At 39.8% G+C, this 16360-nt stretch overlaps 1 protein-coding gene across 6 annotated transcripts in view; it reads right to left on the bottom strand.

Moving 5' to 3' along the window:
• TRPC4AP (transient receptor potential cation channel subfamily C member 4 associated protein) overlaps positions 1-16360 on the bottom strand; it is an 89778-nt gene that overhangs the window by 38504 nt on the left and 34914 nt on the right. For 4 of the 6 annotated variants that reach the window (XM_055265902.2, XM_055265903.2, XM_063633717.1 and 1 more), the window contains 4 exons: positions 15846-15903; positions 13310-13365; positions 8155-8283; positions 2781-2988 (listed from right to left, as the gene is read on the bottom strand). In XM_055265902.2, the coding sequence (XP_055121877.1) occupies positions 2781-2988; positions 8155-8283; positions 13310-13365; positions 15846-15903 (451 nt within the window). The remainder of the gene's footprint in view (positions 1-2780; positions 2989-8154; positions 8284-13309; positions 13366-15845; positions 15904-16360) is intronic. The other 2 variants (XM_063633719.1, XM_055265904.2) reach the window with 1 other exon arrangement.

Below are 16360 nucleotides of genomic sequence, written 5' to 3'. Positions count from 1 at the left end.
AGGATCAAAATCATCTGCCAAAATAGATTCCTTAAATGGGAAACTAAAAGATGAGAGTTACTTAGTGCCTCGGCATACACAGGTATCCAAAATAGAACCTTTCTAGCCCTCAGTTTCCTCACATGTGCAATGGGGATACTAATCTCTATTCCACAGGGCACTTGAAGGATTAAATAAAATCACTTCCAGGTAAAGCAGTTAGCCCAGTGTTTGCCATATGGCAGGAGCTTAGCAAATACTACCTCTTGTCAATGTATATGGAGGTGTGTACACCAGCTCTGAGGTATAATTTAGTTATATTCAAAGTCACATTTTTTTTTTATTATACTTTAAGTTCTAGGGTACATGTGCACAATGTGCAGGTCTGTTACCTATGTATATATGTGCCATGTTGGAAAGTCACATATTTTTTAAAAATGTAAATTTCCTAAAATGAGAACTCCCCAAAAATCATAAAGGAGTGGGAAGAAAACCGTACACAGACCAAGGAAGACCTTGTATCTAGGGACACAGGAGGAAAAGCAAATCTGGAGACAGAATAAATAAACTGGGGTTGGAGTCCACAAACTTCTACCTTTACATATGACTACAACATGTAAAATTATATTCCCTAATAACCTACAAAGTATAGTTATGACCACCTCGTGTTCCTAACTAAAACTAGACAATAACAGAGTGAATGGCAGGCTCATAGTCAGCCTCAGGAGAGGAGGCTGCTCTGAAGCACTTGACAACTCTGCAGAGCCAGCCTGGGGAATGCACACAACTGGACTTTAGAAACAAAGAACTGTTTTCAGAGCATGATTAGGGCTACCTCTGGATGGTCGTGGTTTTCTACTGCTGCTTTTTAATGATACATTTGTATTATTTTACCTTGTTTATTTGGTGTACCATAAGGTACACAGTGATAGGTTTTTGTATTAACAATATTTCCTGCCTGTTAACACTGAAAAACTAGCTTTTAAGACACAAGTTTCAGTTCAAATATGAATTATCTATACTCTTATGGCCAAAATACATCTATGCCAGTTTCTCCAAAATCTGTGCAGGCAACAACATTTTAGATAGAACACGGTTCTTTTGCTACTAAACAGAAATAGGTGGGCTAGATTGGTTAGAACAGTGTTTTGTTTTTAAAGTAATATATTTATACGGTCCTAAAATCAAACAATCTATGAAAGTATACATAAGGAGTCCCACTCCCACTGCTACTACCTTCCCTTACTAGCTACTTCCTGTTAATAACCACTTTATGTTTCTTGTGTACCCTTTGTTTCTTTAGGCATACCATATATGTGAGCAAACGTATGGTCTTATTCTCCCCCTGACTTAATACAAAAACTATCATATCATACACACTGTTCTGTATTTTCCTCTTTATCATTAATGTATCTTGGAGATTTTTCTATAGCAGTACATAGAGATCTTCATTTTTTCAAAGCTACACAATTTTCCATTATATAAATATTGAATACATTAAGCAGTCCAGTGTTAATGAACATCTGGGTTTCTAGTCTTTTGTTATTACAAACAATGTTGCAATGAATAATTTTTTTTTTTTTGAGATGGAGTCTAATTATGTCACCCAGGCTGAAGTGCAGTGCTGTAATCTGGGCTCCCAGCAACCTCCGCCTCCTGGGTTCAAGCAATTAACCTGCCTCAGCCTTCCCAGTAACTGGGACTACAGGCGTGCACCACCACACCCAGCTAATTTTTGTGTTTTTAGTAGAGACGGGGTTTCGCCATGTTGGCCAGGCTGGTCTCAAACTCTCAACCTCAAGTGATCCTCCTGCCTCGGCCTCCCAAAGTGCTGGGATTACAGGCTCGAGCCACTGTGCCTGGCCTCAATGAATAATCTTGTACAGTAGTCCTCCCTTAGCCAAGACCCCCACAGTGGATATCTGAAATGGCAGATAGCACCAAACCCTATATATACTATGTTTTTTCTTATATACACATATAACTATGATAAAGCTTAATTTATAAATTAGGTACACTAAGAGATTAACAATAAGTAATGATAAAATAGAATAATTATAACAAGATGCTGTAATAAGAGTTATACGAATGTGGTCTCTCTCTGGAATTTTCCAGTTAATATTTTTGGATTGCAGTTGACCACGGGTAACTGAAACCACAGAAAGTGAAACTGCAGACAAGAAGAGATTAGTGTCTATACATCATCATCTATAAAATGAAGGCCCAGGAGAGACTTAGTAGATCAAAAAGTATATGCATTTGTAATTCTGATAAAAAGTAGTTCTTAACTTTTTTTGTGGTTCTGAGCCCATTAACAAATCTAATGAAAGGTATGGAACTCAGTTCCCAAAATAACGAACAGATACACAAAATTTACATACTAGGAGCCTTCACATGGATCCATCTCTAGAGATATTTAAAAGCGGTGCCAGGTGTGGTGGCTCACACCTGTAATTCTAGCACTTCGGGAGGATGAGGTGGGTGGATCACTTGAGACCAGGAGGTCAAGACCAGCCTGGGCAACATGGCAAAACCCCATCTCTACAAAAATTACAAAAATTAGCCCAGTGTGGTGGCACCTGCCTACAGTTTCAGCTACTCAGGTGGCTGAGGTGGGAGGATCACCTGAGCCTGGGGAGGTCAAGGCTGCAGTGAGCCACGGTTGTGCCACTGCACTCCTGCCTGGGTGACATAGTGACGATCCCATCTCAAAAAAAGAAAAGAAAAAGAAAAAAAGCTAGATGATTTAGGAAGGGCCCCAGAGCTATAATCTCAAAATTCTGAGAACTTAGAGACTTTACCTTGATTGATTTCAGCTGCAGAAGGCCCCAAACTCAAGCTCTTCTTCTGTTGAGCATTTTTGGCAAGAAGCGTGTGCTTGTCATCATTCCCTGTATCCATCTCTGAAATGGTGACAGCCAGAATCCGGCAGAAATTAGCGAGCTGCTGCTGATCGAAATTGGATACTAAGGAACTCAGATTGGGGACTTCATCTAGTCGGATCATTTCCTACAGAAGACAAAAATGAAACAATCCCCATGCTCAATTCACTCAAGAGATTGGATGTGCCTCTCTTTTGCATCCCCTGCCTATGGGGCTCAGTGGCTAGATCGCTTAGGTTCCTATTCCAGCTCTGTAACTTGCAGCTCTGAAACCTTGGTTAAGTTAAAAACCTTTCGAGTCTTTGCTTGTTTATCTGTAAAACGGGACTAATCTACCTCACAGGATTAGTCTGAGGACTAAATTTACCTTTTGAGCACACTGTTTTCACTTGTTCTTGTGGTATATTTTGCCTATTAAAAAAAAAAAAAAGGAAATGCCTACCGCTCAAGTTTTGGAAATCATAAATTACCATTCTTGCTACAGATTTGCTTTTTAAAAAAATAAAATACTTCAAATATAGCTAAAGGCCTCTGTGTATTCCCCATCCAGTCGCATTTTCTTCTCTCCCCGCAGAAGTAAACATTATTTTCAACTTTGTGTTTATTATTCCTGTGCATATTTTTATACTTACAAATATTTCCATTAAAATACATGGTACTGCTCTGCATGCACAGTGTGAATGATACCATACTATACCTTACTTTTCATCCAACATTTTGAAGTTTATCTACACTGATACAAGCAGCTGATTCAATCACTTCCCACCGTTTTACCCCCCAGTTTAATCATTTCTCTCTTTTAAGAGACAGGGTCTCATTCTGCTGCTCAAGCTGCGGTGCAGTAGTGTCATCACAGCTTACTGCAGACTCAAACTCCTAGGCCCAAGCAATCCTCCTACCTCAGCTTCCCAAGTAGCTAGGACTACAGGTGCGTGCCATTACACCTGGCTAATTTTTTAATACTTTTTTTTTTTTTTTTTTTTTTTGAGATAGTATCTCATTGTCGCCCAGGCTGGAGTGCAGTGGCGCAATCTTGACTCACTGCAAACTCCACCTCCTGGGTTCAAGTGATTCTCCTGCCTCAGCCTCCCAAGTAGCGGGGATTACAGGCGCCCGCCACCATGCCTGGCTAATTTTTGCATTTTTTAGTAGAGATGGCATTTCACCATGTTGGCCAGGCTGGTCTTGAACTCCTGACCTCAGATGATCCATCCACCTTGGCCTCCCAAAGTGCTGGGATTACAGACGTGAGCTACCACGCCTGGCCAATACTTTATTTTTATAGAGACAGGGTCTTGCTATTGTTGCCCAGGCTAGAACTCCTGGACTCAAGCAATCCTCCCATCTTGGCCTCCTAAACTGCTGGGATTACATGTGTGAGCCACTGTGCCTGACTCTTTCTTCTTCTAATACATATTTAGGTAAACTACAGTTTTTCACTATTAAACAATGTTGCAATGAACATTCCTATAGATACTCTCTGTGTACACACATGTGACCATTTATCCAGAGTGACAGCAAGAATTCTTGTCTTTTTCTTGCCTTTACTAGAAATAATTCCAAAACATTAAGTTCAATATTTGCTGTAAATTTTAATAAACATCCTATAACAGTTAAATTTTAATAAATACCCTATATATAGTTTATAAGTTTTCCTTCTATTGCTAGCTTTTATTAAGAATGATAATTTTATGGAATGCCTTGTGCTATTTGGTTCTATTCTCACTCATTACTCCTTAAAATCTGTAAATGTCATGTACTACATGAACTTTTCTCATTTTGAACCATCCGTGTGCTACTCAGATAACACCTGCTATCCTTCATCCCATTAATTTACTTCCACTGGATTGGGTGTTTCTCTTTCATTGCACAGATCACATGAACTTTTAATAATCTGTTCCTGCATCTATTTCCCAAATAATCTGACCATACTTTGATGAAGGCATATATCCTACCCTTTCTCCTGAGACTCAATGCACAGGACCTGGTAGCAAGGGTATCAGTGAATGTGCTCGAAACGAGTGCATGATTCCCAGAAGCTCTCATGAATCCCACACTCCCCTCTATTTCTAGTAATGGAGGACAGGAATTTGCTGTGCAGGGGGCATTGGGGAACAACTGCTTCCACCTTTCCTTTTCCCTAGTACAAAACAAATGTTAGCTACTACTACTATTGGCAACTGTAAATTTCAGCTCACCAGTTCCTCTAGCCCTGTCTAACTCAGTATATGGGTCCCAAAACAGGTCCCACCACCCCCAGCCCACTTCTTATGGTTTTTGGTTTTGTTTTAAATTTTAAGATTTTTTTTTTTTTTTTAAGGCAGAGTCTCACTGTGATGCCCAGGCTGGAGTGCAATGGCACAATCTCTGCTCACTGCAACCTCTGCCTCCTGGGTTCAAGCAATTTTTCTGTCCCAGCCTCCCAAGTAGCTGGGACTACAGGTACGCACCACCATGCCTGGCTAATTTTTATATTTTTAGTAGAGATAGGGTTTCACCATATTGGCCAGGCTGGTGTCCTGACCTCAAGTGATCTGCCCACCTCGGCCTCCCAAAGTGCTGGGATTGTACAGGCATGAGCCACTGTGGCCAGCCAAGAATTTAATTCTTATGTTTTAATTTTTGATACATACAATACATATTATGCAGCATAACAAAATGACTAGCTGTGTGTGCCTTTCCTATTGCATCTCTCTGCCTCTGGGAACCACTATCATTAATTATTATTGCCTTGCCATTTAAAAACTAGTTTTATCAATAAATAATTTGCTTTTTTGAGCTTTATGAAAATGATATACTACCTACAGTGTTCTGCAACTGGCTTCTACCACTCGATTATTTCAATTACTCAGCTATGTTGTTGCCTATGGCAACAGTTCATTCACTTCTACTATATAATATTCCATTGTGTGAAGAAAGTACATTCATCCCTTCTCCTATTCATGGATCAGAGACTTGGTTTCAGTTTTTTGTTCTGAAACAACGAAGCTACAAATGTTCTTATGTGTTTCTTGATGCACAGGTGGAGAAGTTTTTGCTGGGGCGGTGGCTTCTAAACTTTTTAGCCATCACCAAGAACGACCATCAGTAAACATACATATGGGAATGTATATATAAATGTCAAACAAAAACTTATTCAAATAATACCCTTACACAATACAGTTTGATCTTTTCTATTTGGCTGGTAGACCCGATGGACTGATTTCACAACCTTCTGGGTTTCAATCCTAAGAATCACTGTTCTAGGACTGAGCTTCCCCACAAGTGTGTCCAGGCACAGGTTATAGGTGACCCATGGCAAAATACTGATGCCTCAGCCCTCAGGGTAAAGCTTCCCTAGGTGCTGGGGCACAAGGTATGTGCCTGTTCAACTACAAAACAAAAAAAAAGAGGATATTCTGCTGATAAACATTTATCAGTAGTATACAAGTGTTTCCACTGATACACATACTCAGCAACATTTGCCCACTCTACCCCTCACTATGGTATTGATTTGCATTTCCTTGACTGCCAATGAAGTTAAGCATCTTCTCTATTTATGGACCATTTCTTTCTTGTCTATGAAATGCTTGTTCATAACATTGCCCATCTGTCTAATGGGCTATTTGTCTTTTTCATGCTGATTTGTAAGAATTCTTTTTTTTTTTTTTTTTTTTTTTGAGAGGGAGTCTTGCTCTGTTGCCCAGGCTGGAGTGCAGTGACATAATCTTGGCTCACTGCAACCTCTGCCTCCCGGGTTCAAGCAATTCTCGTGCCTTAGGCTCCCAAGTAGCTGGGACTACAGGTGTGCGCCACCATGCCCGGCTAATTTTTGTATTTTTCAGTAGAGACTGAGACTGGGTTTCGCCATGATAGCCAGGCTGTTCTCAAACTCCTGACCTCAAGTGATCCACCTGCCTCAGCCTCCCAAAGTGTTGGAATTACAGGCATGAGCCACCACATCTGGCCTGTAAGAATTCTTGATAAATTCTGAATACAAATCCTTTGTTGGTTACCTGAATTCAAATGTCTTTTCCCTGTTTATGGTGTTTCCACTTTCTTTATGGTGTCTATCCCCCTTTCAAACTGCACCAAGATACCCATAATGTTTGGTGGAACACCTCGCCATTTTGGGGTACACAAAAAGGAATGAGAGGGAGTGAGAGGCAAGTGGGAAAAGTTGTGAAGGAGCACTTCTAGACTCCTATGCTGAGGACTGCTAAGGAGTCTGGAGTTTCCACTCTGGAGGCCCTCTTTCACACACTGGCTGGAACACACAATTACTGGAGTAACAACAAAGCCTTTTTATCAAAGGGCACAAAGGGTCTGTCTGGGGCCTGCACACATCTCCAATGTGTTCCTACAGACAATAGGCCACTTGTGCTGGGCAATGACAAGCAAGGCCTGGGGAAAGCACAGCAAGAAGAAATGAAAGCTGGGGTCACCACAGTACACGTGAACATCCACCTCCCTGCAACAGCAACCTCTAGGAGGCTGCTCAACAGGAAGCGAAAGAAATCTGCCAACCAGCAACCAACATAGAGGCTCAGGACAGATTAGGACTGGGGAGGTGAGCTCCAGGTCCTAACAAGCATTACACCAAAAATGTAACACAGTGAGTCTCTAACAGAGGTCTATGAACGTATTTTTGGGTATCTGTGAATTCTTGAAATTTTTAATTGAGTTTTCATTTCGATCATAGTTTTTTTTTTTTAAGTTATGGGTCATCTGAATATTAACCTTATGACCAAGTGGCAGGATTTCAGAGCTCCCATTTGTCTCCTACTGCGCTGGTGCCAATTAACCAACTTTAACTGTTGAAGACTAATGAGAAAAAATAGAGGCGGATTTCATAAGTGAAAGCCAAACATTACTACCAAGGAGAACATATCCTAATGAATAAAGGCTTCACACCAGTTCAGATAGCGGTAGAGAAAAGTGGTAAGAGAATGGAGTCACTGCATAGCATACAATAGCACATACATGCTACAAAGAACTTGCCCCATGGCAATGAGTGAGGGGCAATTTGATTTCAGCAAAGTAACATGAGGCATCACACTGCATTCACAGAGTCAATCTGAAGTTCTGAGTTTTACAATTAGTTTGATTTCAATGTATGTTTGTTTAGGTTTTACAGTCATGGAAGAACCACTAGTATAAGGAGTAATCAAGTTTTATACTTGAATACATCTGAGTAACACAAGATATAATTTAACACTTTCTTTTAAAAAAAGCTTTGTATATTATTCAGGTTTGAGAATCCAATGGTCTGAGACACCCTTCCCCATCTGGTCAGCTGGAGGACACAGCTCACCTTTTTAACACCCAAAATATCTTCAATGAGGGTTGCTGTTTGTAAGAATGTCTTCTTACTTGTCATCAGTGTAAACAGGAAGATCACAAAGTCATTCTTTTCTGCCAAACGCTTTGTAACTCCCTCTGTCTGTCACAAGAAGAAAAGGCAGAATAGGTTGTAAGTACAAAATAAATTATGAAGAGCAAGGCATCCTTTACAGACACTGAAAAGCAATTTCACCTCTGAAAACTGGCACGAGTCAACAAAACAGGAATGGCACAACTAACCCATGGGAAACGCTCGTTAATTCCCCAGCCACGGAAGAAAAAAGTCTCCTGACATGCAGGCTACACAAGTGGGAGCTCACTTGTGAGAACATAACACAATGAGATGGTATTTCCTAAAAGAACTTATCTCAGAGTTCTGAAGGCCATTCTTAAATCTGAAATCAAACAGTGCTGAAGCATGGACTTAAGAGTCAGACCCAAGTTCTAATTCCAGCTGTGTGATCCTGAGCAAATCACTTCTCACCTTTGGAACTCCATTTTTTCATCAGTAAAATGATCATCTTAAAAGTCTTTGAGGCCAGGCGTGGTGGCTCACACCTGTAATCCCAGCACTTTGGGAGGCCAAGGTTGACAGATCACTTGAGGCCAGGAGTTCAAGACCAGCCTGGCCAACGTGGCAAAACCCTGTCTCTACTAAAAATATAAATATTAGCTGGGTGTGGTGGTGCACGCCTGTAGTCCTCGCTACTTGGGAGGCTGAGGTAAAAGGATCACTTGAGCCCAGGAGGTGGAAGTTGCAGTGAGCCTAGACTGGGCAAACACACTCTAGCCTGGGCAACAGAGGGAGACCCTGACTCAAAACAAAACAAAACAAAACAAAAAAAACCAACAACAAAAAAACAAAACCCCCAAAGGGTATGAAGGAAGTCAGGAAACTAGCTGGTAAAAGACCTTAAAACTTAGGTTCAAGAGTTCGGATTTAAAACTGCAGTACTGTCAAATGCAGTGGCTCACACCTGTAATCCCGGCTACCCCGGAGGCTGAGGTGACAGGACTGCTTGAGGCCAGGAGTGTGAGGCCGCAGTGAGCTACAATCTCACCACTGCATTCCAGCATGGGGACAGAGTGAAACCCTATCTCTAAAAAGAAAGAAACTGCAGTACTGCTATAGCTTACACACACACACACACACATCCCATCCCTACTGCCTTAAGGCAACTAGAGCTTAGTAGCTTTAATATTTTTTTTTTTCAGCCTCTAAGCTGAAAAAATTCCAAGGTTTACTGCGATAAACTTGACTTCTCCTTAAAAAGTATAATCAAGGGTGCAGACACACACAGTTTGGTAAATGGGAATCCCAAGCTAGGAAGAATTTCAGAATCAGTGAAATGAGATATGTTGCAACAAATTTAATTTTCTTTATTTTAATTTTAGAGACAGGGTCTCACTCTGTTGCCCAGGCTGAGGCCATGACTATTCACAAGTACGAATATAGCTCACTACAGCCTCAATCACCTGGGCTCAAGAGATCCCCCCACCTCAGTGTCCCGAAATGCCAGATTCCCTGACCTCAGCCTCCTGAATCACTGGGACTACAGGCGTGCACCACCACACCTGGCAAATTTAATTTTCAAAGTGAAGGCATCAATAAAGATGTGCCAAGTATATAAATCTTTGACGACCACATTAAATAGGACACTAAAGAAAGCAATCTCTGTCTGTATTAATACATTTCGGTTCATCAGTTGCAGCACTGACACATTAAAAAAAAAAAAAAAAAAAAGGTTGTATTCCCGAACTACATACAGTACCTACACCGGCTATGATATGTGAAACAGGACTGACTCTAGTTTTACTCAGACAAGCAAAAGTTCTGGAAGTTCCAAAGAAACAGAACAAAAAGAGAAATAAATTTACCACTTTCTCAAAGCTTAAAAATCTATCTCCAGGCTGTCAAATACACAATCCTGCTGCACTAACTAGCTACCCTTGACTACCCACCGTTTTCCTCTCTTCAGTTTATCAAAGCGCTACTCCTTTTAAAGACTGGCTAAAATGACTCTTCTTGGAAAACCTTCCCAAGTCAAGACTGGCCACCCAAAAGGCCATGACAATCCTTCCTTTCCTCTACATCACAAGTTCTTAACTGAGGGCAAAAAGCACTAAAACAATATATAAAATGTTGTATGCAACTACATTTTTCGGGGGAGAGTTTTTTCCATATAATATTCATCATAGGTTTTTTTTTTTTTTTGGAGACAGGGTCTCACTCTATAGCCCAGGCTGAGTGAGTGCACTGGCACAATCACGGCTTACTGCATCCTTGACCTCTCAGGCTCAAGCAACGCTCCCACCTCAGCCTCCTGAGGAGCTGGAACTATAGGTATATAACACCACGTCCGGCCAGTTTTTTATTTTTTGTAGAGACAGGTTCTCGCTATGTTGCCCAGGCTGGTCTTGAACTCCTGGACACACACAATTCTCCTGCCTTGGCCTATAAAAGTGTTGAGATTATAGGTATGAGCCACTGCGCCCAGCCTAATCATAAGCTCTTGACCTAGTATCTGTCAAGTAACTAAATGAGGAGCTACAAACTAGCATCCAGTAGGCCAAGCTTTTTCTGGTAAGCAGTACTGTTTTTTTTTTATCTTTTATTTTTTGAGAGAGTCTCACTCTGTCACCCACGCTGGAGTGCAGTGGTGCAATCTCAGCTCACTGCAATCTCTGTCTGCCTCCTGGGTTCAAGTGATTCTCCTGCCTCAGCCTCCCGAGTAGCTGGGACTATAGGCATGCACCACCACGCCCGGCTAATTTTTGTGTTTTTAGTACAGACGGGGTTTCACCACGTTGGCCAGGCTGGTCTGGAACTCCTGACCTCAAGTGATCCACCTGCCTCAGCTTCCCAAATTGCTGGGATTACAGGTGATAGCCACCGTGCACAGCCAACAGTACTTTTTAAACTTTTGAATTCAAACTTCTTTAGACAGGACATACTTGCTCCAGTGTAGTCACAGTTTACACAAGTCCCCACTCCAACACCAGCAATTCCAAACATATCCTGTTTTCTGCCTGATCCCTGGAGGCATTGGTGTTTGCAACCCTAAGAGCCCCAGGTTCTCTACATAACGTGGAATTCAGCCAGATAGCACATAATTGGACCATATCATCCTATGTTCCTTAAAATTTTTTAAAAAATTTTATTTAAAAATACTTTTAGTTGACGTATAATAAAGGTACATAATTTCAGGGAGCATATAATTTAATACATTCATATAATTTATAAAAATCAAATCAATGTACTTGGGATAGCCATCAGCTTACTTGTCTTTTCTTTATGCTAAGAACCATTCACTCTCTTCTAGCTATTTTGAAATGTAAAACAGAACAGATTATTATAAACTAAGTCACCCTTACTGATTTATCTAACACTAGGTCTTATTTATCATCCCATATATTTGTACCCATTAATCAACTTCTCTTCATACATTTCATTTTTTTAACTTAACTGTTTTATTGGAATGTCACTGATTAACATTAGGTATCACGATTTCAAAACAGCCTCAAAACTAGTGACTATATGGATTTGCCAATAATGGAGTCATTATATTATACACTGTCTTCTTCTATAAGGCCAATTTCTTATTGGCCTTAGTTGCAAGAACTGTGCATTTCCTGAACAATTTTTTATCTTATAGATCTCCCTGTGCCTATCTCTGTCATTAGCTATACATGGCTACTGAGCACTTGAAAGGTGGCCAGGCCAAACTGAGATGTGCGCTGGGTGTTCAAACAAGAGGAAAACACACACACACACACACACACACACACACACACACTGGATTTCAAGAGCTCAATACCAAAAACAATATCTCATTAATAATTAATTATACTGATTACATGTTAGAATGACAATATTCTTGATATACTGTGTTAAACAGAATTTATCACTAAAATTAACTTCACTATTTCTTCCTATTTTTTTCTTTAAAAAAAATGTGGCTACAAGGAAATTTAAAATAACCCAAGTGGCTTGCATTATATTTCAATTGCACAGCACTATTATAGATGCTGAATTATATAAGTGTTCAAACATATTCCGCTATTTGTGTTGGCTGCTAAGAAGCTTGAAGCCAAATTTGTGCCCATCCATAATACAGATGATTTTATGGTCTTCAGTTTTATATCAGCCCAATTCCTGGCTATACGTTATGTCCCCACCTTTGTTTTATCTTCTTCTTTCTTACCTGCTTCTAAGTTCGTGATCCTGGTAGATTTTGCATACACCCACAAGATGCCAGAAATCTTATTTCGAATGAGGCAAGAAATGAAATGGAGCTAAATGTTTTTTTTTTTTTTAATTTCCACAGCATACAGGGTTCACATCTATAATAACACTCGTCTCATTCTGCCATGTATTATGATTCACGGTTTACATAGTTTATCATAAGTTTCTAAAAGACAGGTACTGTATCTTTTAAAAACTAACATTTATATATTGTTTTACAAAGTGTTTTCACATCTACTATCTCAGTTCTCACAATAAATCTATGATGTCAATACAACTGCTAACTGCATTCTATTGGTGAGAAACTACGGCTTGGGAGGTGTACTAAGCCAAGGGCCAGAACACAAAATCAGGTCCTAACACTAAGTGCCATCCTCTTTTGTTTCTACCAAATTGCTTTCTTTATTCACCATTCTTCCTAACTCAGTGGTCAATCTAGTAGAGAGTCCTGCTCAATATATGGGCGGGGCTTCTGGTTCTCATTTTGTTTTCTAAAAGGAAAATGAAGAAACAGGCATAATGGAGTTAAAATGAGTCTTAAAGGTCACAGTCTGCCAACACTTGTCACCTTTTGACAAGTGTCCAGTTTCTACTTGGACGGCTCTAAGGCCAAAGGAGTTTACTACCTGCTGCAGCAGTCCTGGCTCTTAACTACTACTACAAACTAACTCTTAACTACTCTTAACTACTGCTACAAAATTCTGCCTCCCCATAATTTCTACCAGTTAGTCCTGATTTTCAGGCACACATAAAATAAGCCCGATTCCCCTACTGTCTGAAAACAGCTCTCATGTCTGCCACTCTACTCGAATATTCCCATCTTAAACATTGCAGACCTGGTAGGGGAGATAAACAGAGCCCCAGTGGCAGGGGTACTTACACAGACACAGGTATTATACAGGATACTCAAGCAGTCCTTGGACATTTCATCACTTACTGAAAGTGAAAGGGTAATGACTGGTTATTTTTCTCATTGAAAAGATAGTACAACGGTTACCACATTTTTTTTTTTCAGCATAAGAACTGTTATAATCCCCTCCAAGATGATTATTTTTCTTTTAATATACTTCTTCCAGTCCCTGTCTACCAAAGGTTTTCATAGTGCCCATCAGAACCTACAAGCCCATTTGCATATTGCTTTTGGTTTGATACAGCAGCTATATTCTTATTATGCTCCACAGTCTTCATAATTTCAACCTGTTGTTGTGCCATCATTTAATAAAGCCGTTTCCCCTTAATCTTAATGTCTTGCTTAGGCTATATCTACGATTATTTTTTTTTTTTTGGCTATTTAAATAGACCACAAATAAGCAACTTAATATATATGTGTATCCTTTTAATGCCTGTATTAAACTGGTTCCTCGAGATACATTTTCAAAAGCAGAACTACTAGAATCTAAAGTATAAGCATCTTTTTTTTGTTCGTTTGTTTTAGTTTTTTAAATGAGGTCTTACTCCGCCACTCAGGGGCATGATCACAGCTCACTGTGGTCTCGAACTCCTGGGCTCAAGCAATTTTCCCTCCTCACCCTCCCGAGTGGCTAGGACTGCATGCACATGTACCACGCCTGGCTAAAAGTTAAAAGTATAAGCATCTCAATTGCTCTTGTTATAAATTTCCATTGAAAGTTCTACTAGCAGCAAACAAAGATATCATTTTTATCAGACTCATTAACTGAGCATTTCTTTTGTTGTTGTTGTTATCTGTGTTGGGCAAATGGCTCTTAATGTCTGATCTATTACTAATTCTTATAAAGAATCTACTACTTCCCTGTGAGCAGGAACAGGAAAATAGCATAAAAAGGAAACTTAATTTTCATGAGCCCAAAACCAAAAGATGATGAAACTGAGTATGAACCATGGACAAAGTATTTTATTTGGCACTGCTTCTATTTTTTAAAACTGTTTCCATTCACTCCTAAGCTGCTAGGAATGCTAAAATGCTAGGTCTCCTTCTCAGATCCCAATGGGCAGCCCTGCCAAGCTAGCTTGACTAGATGGGTTGTCTCATAATCCTGAGACAATGCAGATGCTCTGCATCCCTTATCACCACCTTTCACAGATGCTCTGTGATTGATTTATTTAACGACTTCAGAGCACGGTGAAACACTGCTCTGTATGTCTCACTATATATCTATTTCTAGATCCTCCATTTTTAAAAGGAATTGGGATTCACTCATTCATCAAGTATTGTTCAGCATCTACTCGAGAGCAGATCCAGTGGTGAGGGAAAAAAAGTCTCAGCTTTCATGGAACCTATAAATCTAGTGGGAGGAAGAGACTAAACAAGTGCACCAACAAATAATTACAATATGCTACTTGCTATGAGGGTACACAGAGAACATGAAAGATCAAGTTAGACAGAATACACAGCTGAGACATTAAAAATGAATATAAATCCTCTTAACCACTACTGCATGCACAAATGAGGCCTTATATAGTATGTCCTATTGGGGTAAAAAAAAAAAAAAAATCTTTTAAATTAAAAAAATGCAGTTAGTAGAAGGGCATTCACCAAACATTAACTGAAGTCATCTCTGGCTTTTAACGCCAAAGTGCATTCACTTTTTTATTTTAAATTAAATACTGAAGCTGGGTGCGGTGGCTCATGCCTGTAATCCCAGCACTTGGGAGGCTGAGGTGGGCAGATCACTTGAGGTCAGGAGTTCGAGACCAGCCTGGCCAACATGGTGAAACCCCATCTCTACTAAAAAAAAATACAAAAATTAGCCGGGTATGGTGGTGGGTGCCTGTAATCCCAGCTACTTGAGAGGGTGAGGCAGGAAAATCACTTGAGCTCAGGAGGCGGAGGTTGCAGTGAGCCAAGATCATACCACTGCACTCCAGCCTGGGCAACAGAGCAAGACTCTGTCTCAAAAAAAAAAAAAAAAAAAAAATTGAATACCTAAAAAGAATATTTGTAACGTGTAAGTTATAAAAAATAATAATATTACCCATATATCTACCACCCAGCTTAAGAAATAGTGCATACCAAAACACTGACTTTTACCATTCACACCCTGGTAATGCCTGAACTTTTTACAAAGAGCATATATCATCTTTCTAACAAAAAATAGTTTCAAAAAATAAAAGAGTGATCTTACCAGGATATTCCTTACTCTCTCAGCTAGTTATATGTGAGAAATAAGAATTTCCCAAGGAAACATAGAAGCTGGATCACAGGACTATCAAAAGTACAAAGATGCATTCTTTTAACCCAGATCTGAATTTCTACGCAGTACATAATGAATAAAGACAGCTGCTTAGCTGGGGGAGGAGAGAGCAACCTGTAGCTGAATGTAAGACATGTCCTCACTATTAAGAGTTAGGAAGGGAAGGAAGAAGGCAGCTGCTGGGAACTGCCACCGTACCGGCAGGTTGGAAAACAAGGACCAGCAGCTAACAGGTATACTTACTTTTCAGTTTCTGTCCCCGGATAGAGATCGTAGGCCTCATAAGAATTTCTACAAGAAGCTATAAAAAAAATTAGATAAAATCTTCAAAATTAATTCAAAGTATAACTTATAAAATGATTTTGCCATAACCATTCATGGCCCATATATCTGTCACAGTATTACAAGACCCTTTTGTTCCAGGGGGGCAGTAAGGTTCAGTAAAAGGAACACTGCAGCAAGTCAGGAGACCCAGGTTCTAGTCCCACCTTGGCCACCTACTTGCCCTTCTCTGGGCCTCAGCTTTCTCATTTTTGAAAAGAAGTACTTTAGATTAGGTAATCTCTGGGATCTAATGTGGCTTTAATTTCTGAAAAGCTGCAGAACATTATTACTATGATTCTTCTGTTTAAAGAACATTTGTAAGTTTACTTAAAAAGGACTCAAAAGATACACCATAAATTGTTAACACTGATTTCTACAGGTTTGGGGGTTATATGTATTTTTTATTTTACATACTTTTAATACAATTTTGCACA

The sequence above is a fragment of the Symphalangus syndactylus genome, chromosome 24, assembly GCF_028878055.3.
Source record: "Symphalangus syndactylus isolate Jambi chromosome 24, NHGRI_mSymSyn1-v2.1_pri, whole genome shotgun sequence".
NCBI lineage: Eukaryota > Metazoa > Chordata > Mammalia > Primates > Hylobatidae > Symphalangus > Symphalangus syndactylus.
Note: the sequence above shows the minus strand (reverse complement) of the source record. Positions and strands in the feature narration are given on the sequence as shown.